Source organism: Chiloscyllium plagiosum, chromosome 36 (assembly GCF_004010195.1).
Source record: "Chiloscyllium plagiosum isolate BGI_BamShark_2017 chromosome 36, ASM401019v2, whole genome shotgun sequence".
Lineage (NCBI taxonomy): Eukaryota > Metazoa > Chordata > Chondrichthyes > Orectolobiformes > Hemiscylliidae > Chiloscyllium > Chiloscyllium plagiosum.
The window spans coordinates 9,084,832-9,097,085 of record NC_057745.1 but is presented as its reverse complement, the minus strand read 5'-3'; the positions used below and the strand labels follow the sequence as shown (position 1 = coordinate 9,097,085).

Below are 12,254 nucleotides of genomic sequence, written 5' to 3'. Positions count from 1 at the left end.
CTCAGGAAGAGATGATTGTTATCTATTCATTAAGAGATAATTGAGTGAGAATTTGACTCGGTCGATATATTGGGAACAAGAGAAATGGCAAATGTTTAATCCAAATGCAAGGTGATGCATTTTGGAAGATCAAATTCAGGTGTGAACTATACAATAAATGGCAGACTGCTTAGAAGCATTGAGTGTGTGTTGCTGGAAAAGCACAGCAGGTCAGGATTCCTGATGAAGGGCTTTTGCCTGAAATGGCAATTTTCCTGCTCCTTGGATGCTGCCTGACCTGCTGTGCTTTTGAGAGGGTGCAGGGAAGGTTTACCAAGATTTTGCCTGGTCTGAGGGTTTTAAATATGAGTGCAGGTTGGATAAACTCGGATTGTTTTCTCTGGAAAGACGGAGGCTGAGGGGCAACCTGACAGAGGTCTACAAAATTATGAAAGGCATAGGTAGGGTGGATAGTCAGAGGCTTTTCCCGGGGTGGATAGGTCAACTACAAGAGGACACTGTTTCAAAGTGAGTAGGGGAATGTTTTTAGGGGAGACATGTGGGGAAAGTTTTGCACACAGAAGATGGTGGGTACCTGGAACGCAATGTCAGTGGTGGTGGTGGAAGCAGGCATATTAGAAGGCATATCTTGATAGACACATGAACGGGAGGCAATCAGACGAATAGAAACCAAGTTTGGGCAATAAATAGTGGGATTAGGAATTGGCTCAGGCTTGATGGGCCAAAAGGCCTGTTGTTCCTGTGCTGTATTATATTATATTGCAAATAGTCAGTGGGTTGGAATTTTGCAATGGACAAGTTGAAATAAAAGTCCAATAAAAAATATATGTCTGGTCTATGTCCAATGACCTTTTTAACCTCTAGTGTTTAACACTAAAGATGAGAATAAAAGCAGCACAATCTGCCTGTGGTCTTGTTCTGTCAATCTCTGTGGGCAAACTTTGCTCCTTTAACCATCTAAAAAGCAAACAGCAAACTGGCTAGCCATTGCTGGTACTAGTAAAGTGCTGGGCATTCTGACATGACAAAAGTCACCATGCTTCAAAGTAACGATGCCTGATAAGATGTCACCTCATCACAAATATTAATGTTATTTATTTGTTCTTTCTCAGTGGCTCAGAATCTGCAGCATGATGGTAAGAATGGGGTATCCCATTACGGGAAGCAGTGAGATGAGTGGGGGAATTCAGCAAGTCTGCCGACCTGTTTATGTACTGTCACTGACCTCCCTCTTGACAGTGAGTGTTAGGTTACTAATAGGAAACAGTTCATTTGTCATAAGGTACTTGGAGTAACTGGAAGGCAAACAGAAATAAAGTAGTATATTAGAGAAAACTTGAGTGAATGAGCAATGTGATTCATGTCTTTGTCTCTCCATCAAGTACCATGAGTCCTTTCCTCCCCATAGCAATACGTTATAACGTTTTTCCTGATGGATTTCTGATTCTGTGCTGATGTGGACTACTGCACCTGCAGTGTAATATTGATTATGGAGTGTTACTAAGCTCTATAAACTTGGGGCAATGCTCTACTCACACCCAATCATTCTCTCAAGCACACTATTGAACAGGCATCAATGCTTACAGCAAGGGCTTGGATTCACTTATTGTACCCATCGCTGACCCACCAGAGATGAGCTAGCCCAATTGTCTTACTAACTTATAGCTCTGTTACCAGTTCTATATGGTTCTTTATGTCCATTTTCCATGACCGAACCATCAAAAATAATCCGTTGTTAAACTTTTCCAAAATACTGTTTTCTGTACTGGAATAGAGGAACTCCAAGGTAGTATCTAAGGCTGACATGCCCTTTTGACCTTGTGCTTTCTCATTCTGTGTGGGTGAAACTTCTCGCTAGTGCCTCACATGACAGATAGAGACTGAGCATTACTCTGTGGAGAAATTCCAAATGAAAACTATCTCCTAATTTTGTGGTTCATTTGGTTGTTATCAAGAACCCTGATTTTTTTTAAATCAAACAAAATTGTCCAGATTCTGGAAATGTGATCCTCAAAAATGCCAGAGTCATGGAACTTCACAATCACACATTGATTTGTTCAGTTCCTATGGAGCCAACCAAGGGTAAATGCTATGAAAAATTGTCAATTGATGAGGTACAGGAGACTATCTGGTGCTGAGGGCCTTGAAAGAGCAGACAGGATAAAGGATAGATTTTTTTTCTTTCTTTAGTGACTTGGAGGCACTTCCCACTCTGTCATAAAAATTTGTGTTTACAGTTTACTTAAACACAACAGGTTGTTCGGAGCCACTTGGAATGAAGTCAAGATTCATTAGAAATGATCAAATCACCGCTTCGAGTACGTACAAGATGTGGGGAATCGATGCGTTCACTTGGGCACCTTGCTTAGCGCGTTTGGACAAACAAGGGAAAACCAATGCCTGGACTGCTGAGCTCAGCAACAAATCACAGTGGCTTCAGGTATTGGCCCGAAACCACCTTGAGTAAATGAATGTCATAGTTTAGTGAATGAAAAAATTAGATAAATGATTTACCTTCCTCTGATGGAACATTGTGGTGCTATTCGAACTTAATTGTTGAATTTTAGCTGCATTTATCAAATGTCGAATCGGTAAAAAAAAAGGTGGCTTCGTACAAGGGATTCGTGCAGTGCCTCTGAAGGTCCTGATTGTAAAATGACTTGGTGTATTTAAAAGGGGGAGATTGTTCAATCTATGCTGCTAAAACTGTTAAGGAGAAAAGGTAGAACATTGGCATTAAAAAGATAGGACTGGCATGGTGTGTAATTCTGGTCTCCCTCCTATCGGAAAGATGTTGTGGAACTTGAAAGGATTCAGAAAAGATTTACAAGGATGTTGCCAGGATTGGACGGTTTGAGTCATAGGGAAGAGGCTGAATAGGCTGGGGCTGTTTTCCTTGGAGCATTGAAGGCTGAGGGGTGACCTTATAGAGGTTTATAAAATCATGACTGGCGCGGATAGGGTAAATAGACAAGGTCTTTTCCCTGGGTTGGGGAAGATGAGAACCAGACGGTGTAGGTTTAGTGTGAGAGGGGAAAGATTTAAGAGGGACCTAAGTGGACAACTTTTTCATGCATACTGTGGTGCGTGTATGGAACAAGCTGCCAGAGGAAGTGGTGGAGATTGCTACAATGACAACATTTTAAAAGGCACCTGAATGGATACATGAATAGGAAGGGTATAGAGGGATATGGGCCAAATGCTGGCAAATGGGACTTTCCTCTCTTCACCTCTCACAAGAGTTTGGGTCAGATGGGCACAGTCTTAACTGACATGTTCCCTCACCCATATCCAAGGAAGACTACAAAGCCTCAAAGCCCAGAACTAATTATTTTAAGCATGTACCTGTGCCACATTTCAGTTAAAATGTATTGTGAGTCAAAATTTGAGCCAATTACAATGTTTTCCTAGGTGAATTACTTATTACTTGCTAACGGTGAGAAAATTAATAAAATACAACATCAAACACAGGTATAAAGTTTACAAAGTGGGAGGTGTCTAGAATGAAAAGGTAGGTCAAGAGTGTGTGATTTGAAAAATTCTTCAAGCTTTAGATTTAGTCTGAGACCATAGTTGTTTAGTTGATGTGTTGTATCCTCCGCAATGGTAAAATGTGTAGATATCATTGGATGATTCTGATTTGTTTTGGACACCTTATTGAAATGCTGGGAGAAACAGGGAGAGGGATTGAACAAGCCTCTCATTTCTGCTGTTTTAAATCCACTTCTTTTTATCCCTTTGTCTAAAAGCTATTGTGTGAAATACAGTTCCATTGCATATTCATGTGGCTAACTTCATTAATATTTGCAACTGGGAATAATTTACAGAGAACTTTCATCCCCATGTCTAAAACATTTTAAAAGTTGCAAATCAAATATTAGATGCAGATCTGAATGACTGGTTTCTGTCATTTAGTTAATATGTTAATTTCAGTTCAGCTTCAGTCCTGCTTCTAGATGGTTCAACCGGATCAGGTGATTACTGCTGTCATCTTCAATAAGTATTTCCTATCTTCAAAACCATTTTGGACCATGAAAAGGTGCTAGGCTTTAAAATAAGTTAAATGAATTTGACAATTAATTTTCTAATTTATTTTTGTTTTAATCACAGTCATAGCTATAGGCTCATAGAGAAGGAACCACAATGCGGTTGAGGAATGAGAGGGGATTCACCACACAAACAGCTAGGAGCAGCAATAGGTTATCAACTTCAGGAATAACAGAGTACTGGTGTTAAAACTGAAGGAAACATGAAATGTGTTGCAGAGAGTTCACGGGTTTGCAGTTTGTGCTATGTCTGTTTGAAGGCTGGATTGGGCTGCAGCTCTTTCACAATTGCATTAGTTTTTTTTAAATATGTTTGTCTATTGTCTCTTTTCCAGATTGACCTCTTGATTCCTAAAAAGATCACTGGCATCATCACCCAAGGAGCAAAAGATTTTGGAGTAGCTCAATATGTAGAATCCTTTAAAGTTGCCTTCAGTGATGATGGTCAGTCATGGACTATTTACCAAGATAGCATCACAAGGAAAGACAAGGTAAACAACATGGTGGGCTGTGCAGAGAACTTCAAAAGACATTAGTGGGGAAACATTCCTTTTTATCCTCCCTGTTTTGTTGCTCTGCTGTGTCAGGTTGGCTCAGTCATTGTCAACCCCACCTTTGGGAGAGCAAATGGTTGGATAAAGCATGATTCCAGCTCTTGCGCATCTTATTGAAATTGGCAGTCCAGTAGAGGACTGTCAGGGGAACTTGCCTCTCAGACTGAGACCCCATCAGTGTTTCAGGTCACTGTTTAAATAAAATTAGTATAACACTTAGGTGATTTCCTGCCTTGGAGGTGTTTTTCCTGAAATCCTGACCAGCATTCCACCCTCAGCTTGCACCAATCAAAAACAGAGAGTTGGATCTTGCTGCGCAGAGAGTAGACGTTTGCCCCTGCACTTCAAAGTAATTTGTCTTGATGAGAGATACTTCAGGATGCTCAGAGAGATAAGCTTCATACAAATGTAAGCCCTCTTCCTGTCTGAATTTAGTCAGCCTTGTTAGAATTCGTTAAACAAAGATCATTGAAGTGGACTGGTTTGCACTGGGACTCTGAAACTGGTTCAGAAACAAACAAAAGTAGAAATTGCTGGAGCAACTCAGCAAGTCTGGCAGCATCTATGGAGAGAAAACAGTATTGATGGAGTCCAGTGGCCCTTCTACAGAACAGACATTTATGGATTTGCTGAGTTTCTCCAGCATTTTCTGTTTTTGTTTGTTTCTGATCTCCAGCATCCACAGATTCACATTTTATTTTTGAAATGATTCTCACATAAAGCAAAATACTGGGTATGCTGGAACTCTGAAATGCTGAATAAATACAGTGGGTCTGGCAGCATCTGCAGTGAAAGAAACTGAATGTGGAGTTCAAAAGAAGTGCATACTGGACTCAAAACATTAACTCTGATTCTGTCTCCTCAATCGTGGCCAGGCCTGCTTAAAGAAATAACACCCCAGAGGCTGGTATCCCATCACCAAGTCACCTCTTATTTACAAATGCAGAATCCTTGACACTGATCTAACTCCCTCAAAGCCAGCTTCCACAGTGAACAGAACCTCTGACACTCCTGTTTATATTTTATTCAACAGTACAAGTTACAAGCAAACAGTTAACAATGAACAGCAGTTGACAAGAAACAGCAATTTACAGGGGAAAGGGGCAGCAAAGCCAGACCCCCAAACCCCACTGTACAACCAGTTCACAGGGTAAAGAGGACAAAACTCAAGTTCCATCTTATCACATCAAAAAGGAAATAATAGATGCACTCACATATAAACAGTCCGATAAACCGAACAATAAAACAGTGCATATTACACAATTCCGTTTATATCTGTCAACCAGGGCTCCCTAATGGGGCCAGCATAATAGTCACAATCAGGAAACTCATATTCTACGAGGTCCACCTGGCTGGCCTAATTATAATCACTACACTGAGTTTCTCCAGCACTTTTCATTTTGATTTTATACTATTTTTCGTCATTTATATAAATGGTTTGGATGTGAGCATGAGAGGTATAGTTAGTAAATTTGCAGATGATACCAAAATTGGAGGTGTAGTGGACAGCGAAGAAGGTTACCTCCGATTAAAATGGGATTTTGACCAGATGGGCCAATGGGCTGAGAAATGGCAGATGGAGTTTAATTTAGATAAATGCGAGGTGCTGCAGTTTGGGAAAGCAAATCTTAGCAGGACTTACACACTTAATGGTAAGGTCCTAGGGACTATTGCAGAATAAAGAGACCTTGGAGTGCAGGTTCATAACTCCTTGAAAGTGGAGTCACACGTAGATAGGTTAGTGAAGAAGGCGTTTGGTATGCTTTGCGTTATTGGTCAGAGTACTGAGTACAGGAGTTGGGAGGTCATGTTGCGGCTGTACAGGATATTGGTTAGACCACATTTGGAATATTGCGTGCAATTCTGGTCTCCTTCCTATCGGAAGAATGTTGTGAAATTTGAAAGAGTTCAGAAAAGATTTATAAGGATGTTGCCAGGATTGGAGGATTTGAGCTTTAGGGAGAGGTTGAATAGGCTGGATTGTTTTCCCTGGAGTGTCAGAGGCTGAGATTTATAAAATCATGAGTGGCATGGATAGGGTAAATAGACAAAGTCTCTTCCCTGGGATAGGGGAATCCAGAACTCAGCATAGGTTTAGGGTGAGAGGGGAAAGATATAAAAGAGACCTACGGGGCAACCTTTTCACACAGACGGTGGTACGTGTATGGAATGAGCTGCCAGAGAATGTGGTGGAGGCTGGTACAATTGCAACATTTAAGAGAAATCTGGATGGGTATATGAATAGGAAGGGTTTGGAGGGATATGGGCTGGGTGCTGGCAGGTGGGGTCTAGATTGTGTTGGGATATCTGGTTGGCATGGACTGAAGGGTCTGTTTCCATGCTGTACATCTCTATGACTCTATTTCAGGGCTGACGTAGCTGTTTGGACCAACAAAGAGGGGGGGAGGGGGTTCTCCTTGACCTGATCTTAAGCAAGTGAATGCAAGAACGGTTCAGGCTGTGTAATCTCCATCCACCTCACTGCCCCGAGCTCATGTAATCTTCACCTGTCCCTAAGACGATGCCTCCTTCCCTATCCAAGGAATAGGCGATGATGGTATTAGGGTGATAGGAGCTGAAAGTCAGTGGGTGTCCCTCCTTTCAGTCCCTGTATCTGCTACTGGTGATAGATATTGGGCATATGCAGCAAGTGCCTTTAGCTTTCACAGGGGAGCAAGGCAACCTTCTAATGGCTTTCTCTTTTTCCAGTTGGCCTGTAAGACTGGCCTGCTGTAAACCTAGATCTCAGTGCAAGCCTTCCTTCTAAAGTACGCCTGCCTTTACATTCCCTCGCCATTCCCTGCTGCTCTGACTTATGAAGAGCCGTTGATCTGGGGCTCACAACCACTCACCTCAGCCAGTTGGACTAAAATAGAGTTGGGGCTGGGGTGCAGTTGAAGAAAGTGATTTCTCCCTCCAGTTGGCACACCAGTGACCCCTGCTGGAAAGTGTTTGTGTAAACATCCCAATAGGCCCCAGCTGAATCATCTTAAGCGGTCCACCAAAATCCAACATCAAAGATAAAGGGGATTTGAGGGATAGTCCAAAGATGTGCACAACTTTGGAGAGATGCACCAGTTGTTTGAGAAGAGGTTGGAATGGGGGTTTGGCAGAGTTGGTGCAGGTTTTGGAATGTTAGGGAAGAAAGGGTTTATCTGCAAAATAAAGATAATGATTTTCTTTTCTTTGCAAACTACTGTTTCAGGTTTTCCAGGGAAACTATGATAACTACAGCCACAAGAAAAACATATTTGATCCTCCAATCTACGCACAGTTTGTTCGGATCTTGCCTCAGACTTGGCACGAGCGGATCACACTCCGTGTTGAACTCCTGGGATGTCAGGAATAGACTCCTCCTTCTTGCATGCAATAGGGGAACATTCAATATGTTTTGCGCGCTGATCTGCATCAACTGCATTATCCCTGTTTACACACACTGGAACGCCCGCTTCACTTTACGATAACTCTGCATTGACAGAATTCAAATTGGCCATAATTTAAAGCAACAGGATCCATAATATTTGTAATGTGCTTTCCCTTGACCTGTGACCCTGCATGATTGGCCATTCCCAGTGTGTGACTGAACCTCCATTGTCAGCATCCCATGGGATACTAATGGAAATTCCTGCTGCTTCCTCTCTTTCCTCTTGCTCACTGGCAAAGGAATGCAAGGGAATGCAAGTGGGAAGCTGGATTTTCTCAGTTTTCACACAGTGGATGGAAGAACCCATCACTAAAATGAAAGGAATTTGCATGGTTGTCTTATTCCTGTGAGGATGTCTTTGACTTCCACTTGCTAACTGAACAGAACAATGGGATTGAAGTTCGGAGCTTAGTCTGTGCAGAATTCTCAGGCACAGACCTCTACTTGGCTTGATGTCCCTGAGAAAACTTTTAGCAACTGGGATTGTGGTCCTTCAAGAGAAAAAATGAGTTTGAGACTCTTATTGATTAATAGGTGAAAATCTGTATTGCCATCTTAGCCTGAGCTCTCTTTCATGAGATCAGGAAAGAATGTTTCACTGTACCATGTAATTGATAAGATATTAACTGTAAATGTACATTTGTATTATGAGATGCAATCTCTACTAAAGGTTATGATAGATAATTTTAACTTTTTAATGGCAACACAAAACAGACAATGTGGTTGCTCACAGTACATTCCTCCTAGTTTTCATTTGTATTCCATTGAAGCCATTTGAAATCAGGAGAGATGTGTCCTGATTCAAATGCCCCAAAGTAAAAATTACCCCCATTAACTCAACCAAGATCCTTAAGCATTAGTATTCCCTGTTGCGTTGGGTTACTGTTCATGTGCGAGATAATGGGCAAAATAAGTAGATCCCTTTTACTGTACAGTGAATTTCTTAGGGACCATGACCAGCATTAATGGCTGTATGAGAAATTGTGCATCTTAAAGAAAACTGCATCCACCAATGGCTGGGTGGTGCAGTGATGGATCAAAGCAGCCCCTGATTGGATTAGATTGAATGTCTGCAGGTTGGCACTTGCATAGTTTCAATGAATGTTAGTAAAATTCTGAGACTAAAAACAGAACATATGTCCTGCTCAAAGGGGAGTGGAAATCTGGAACTCCGAGGCTGAGTATTAGTTGAACATTTTGAAACTGAGATCAATAGATTTTTGTTAGCCAAGGTGTATGTGATCAAAATACAGCTCTTATTGAATGGCAGAACATGTTTGAGGAACTAAATTGTCTCCTCCTCTTCATAGGTTTCTAAGTGGAGAGCAATAGGGTTTGGAAGTCACAGTCTCCCATCTCCGTCCCTCATCCAAAATCATGACAAAGAGCTAGAGACTCCAATGATGTTTGCAGCTGTCACAATTCACAAAGGCATCACCTTCAATTAATTAAAATAGTAGGATTAATGACAAGGCCAGATTTTAATCATACTACATTTTAATTAACACAGAAATTAGATACCTGTCACGGGAGACATCTGGAGGTGCTGTTTTTGCTCACTTGTACCTGAAACCTGTCTGCAAGTTTCACTTCAGGTCATATGCACTTGTTTATCGATAGTCAGCATGCAGTTCAACTCTACTTCAGCAGAGAAGAGGAAAATATAGGGGAGATATAAAAGTAGTTGTGTTTGCACAGCTCCCCCAGCAGTGTGCCACTCCAGGAGAACTTGTGAATTTTAAGCTCACCTTAATGTTGCTAACATCATCCATTCAGAAATTCTCTGTAAAACAATGCACCAAACAACATACAACGGCTTGTGAACATGCCTGTAGGCGAATCTTAGTTAAGTGAGGTGTGGTTCTTTCAGGTGACCTTTAGGTATTTATTGTCTTGCTTATTAACTTGGGTCACCTGTTCTCACACCTTTTGTTTCTTTGTAGATTTAATGTTGGTTGGCTGGAGGTTAGTCTGCTAGCTGAGAATTTGAACTCATTTGTTCATTGGTAGAATGTTTGTTTTCCATGGAGCTTTCCATGTCATTATCTCTACACTGTAATGTCAGTTGCACAGAAAACAATTGAACCAATTTCTAGTCTAAATGGAAGCAAAGGGAGTGTGTATCCCAATAGCTGGCAGTGAGAAAGCTGAAAATCTCATCTAGATATACCATAAGATCTTTACAATTCCATCACAGGACCATCTCAAGAAGGTTTTAAATTAATTTAACATCACCCAAAAACATATAATCCCTGGTTGATGATCTTCTCAGTTGGGACTGAAGGATTGCTATTTGTGAAGTGCAGTAAGTCAAGGATGAGTAGTTAAGGCTGTGAGGCAAGTTGAACTTACGGAGATTTCCATGATTATCTTTGAGGATCAGAGAGCACTTATAGAAAATACTGCCTCAGAATGAAAAGAAATGGTTGTAGTGAATGACAGACTTGATTTATATTGGCTGTGAGGAATATCGACTTATTGTGGTAGTGGTTCTGATAAAGTGGATTGTACATGCGTTATGGAAGATGAACATATGGGAGGTGCACAGGTAGTGTGTACTAGAAAGCAGGAGAAATGGGATTGAAGGACTGAATAGCCTTTTTCAATATTTTTATTCTTGCATTCTATATGGTTGCAGATGTGGGCGAGGGGGATGATGCAGGATTGGTGAATGGGATGGAATCAGGCAGTTACAAAACAAGAAAAACATTATAAATTGAGTGTGTGAACGCTTCAGGTAGGGAGCATTTGACAGCAGTACATGAATTTGCAACATTTTGTTATCTAGGATCAAAACCTGTGCTTTGAATGAAGCTGTTGAACCATAGGATTGTATAGCACCGAGGGAGATCATTCCCCCATCAGCTCAGGCTGCCTCTTGCTAAGAGTTGTACCATCAACTCTGCTGCCTTATTCTTTCCCCATAGCTCTGCTAATCTTCCTCATTAAAATGCATCTCCAAGTCCAATATTTGTGTGTTCTGATGCAAATTTAGATGAGGTCGGGGTAAGGCACAGTTTCTTTCTATGGCCTGTGTTTTTTTTTTCAGCCTTTCTGATTCTCTATTACAGGCACCAAGTCCATCCAGAGAATGAGATCATTTCAGATGACCCTTTCCCCTCAACCAAAAATAATCCAATAAATTTTGAAGAGGTCCCATTTATTAATCAAGTGAAGCAAGCTTGACTGCTATGAATTATGAGAATGTCCTATGCCTAAGGAACAGGGTCATAAGGTCGTATAGAAGTTTTAAGGCTTTTTCAAATGAGGACATCCTTTTTGAATTAACCCTTCTTGTGCTGAACTTCAGACAATTTGCATGATATACATGATAAAGTATTGTAGTGCATAGAACCCAACAAACACCCCTCCAGTCAGTGTAATCTCTGATGTATGTAAGAACTAATCCTACTGGATTTAGTAAAAAATATTGGTGCAAACAATTAAAGATGACTAAAACAATACTTTCCAGCTTTTTGTGTCTTTATTCTGAAACTTTTTATTGCACTCTGTTATGGACCAGACTGAAACACCCTCAAAATACACGAAGAAGATAACATAGACTTCAACTTTTACTAAGTTTAAAGGGAAGTGCCAGGTGTTTCATTCTGGATGCAATTTGCTTGGTCAGGCTAACAGTGTTGAAGCAAAACACACTTTATTCATAAACTATAGTTAATATACAACAAAAGAAATATTTGGAATATCTTAGCTCTATTGGAAAACCTAACAGAATAATGGCTTATTTAACTACTAAACAGATACTCTTCCAATATAGCAACATCCCATAAACCCACCCTTGGCCAAGGCTTGTTCAGTAAAATAGATTATCTCATGTGAAATTCCAGCAGCAGGAAGAGAATTCCAGGTTTTAGCTGTATAGGAGAGAGGAAAACCAGCTTCCATATCCAGCTTGAGGTTCCCATCAGAAATTGCTACTGAAGGCTAAAACAACCTGTGGGAATTTGACCCCACTCATTCATGTTGCTTCTATTGTTCCAACTTTGAAAAATATAACCCAAGCTTTCACAAGCTTGATTGGTTCTGGAGCAGACTGCTGTGGACCTCTGTGCATAAATTTCTTTATATATAAAAAAATCAGATACACTTCCTAAAGCTATAGCATAGTTACACCTCCCCTGCATTTAAACAAAAATGATTCATCAATATATAAAGAAAGCTTCATTTTTAAAAATCTTAAGTCTTACACTATTAGTACATTACAATATA

General features: G+C 40.6%; 1 protein-coding gene across 4 annotated transcripts in view; it reads left to right on the top strand.

Annotated features, from left to right (window-relative positions):
• LOC122540930 (lactadherin-like) overlaps positions 1 to 11,488 on the top strand; it is an 89,983-nt gene extending 78,495 nt beyond the window's left edge. For 2 of the 4 annotated variants that reach the window (XM_043677244.1, XM_043677246.1), the window contains 3 exons: positions 2,238 to 2,440; positions 4,382 to 4,537; positions 7,806 to 11,488. In XM_043677244.1, the coding sequence (XP_043533179.1) occupies positions 2,238 to 2,440; positions 4,382 to 4,537; positions 7,806 to 7,949 (503 nt within the window). In that variant the 3' untranslated portion in view covers positions 7,950 to 11,488. The remainder of the gene's footprint in view (positions 1 to 2,237; positions 2,441 to 4,381; positions 4,538 to 7,805) is intronic. The other 2 variants (XM_043677245.1, XM_043677247.1) reach the window with 1 other exon arrangement.
• Positions 11,489 to 12,254: the final 766 nt, after the last annotated feature.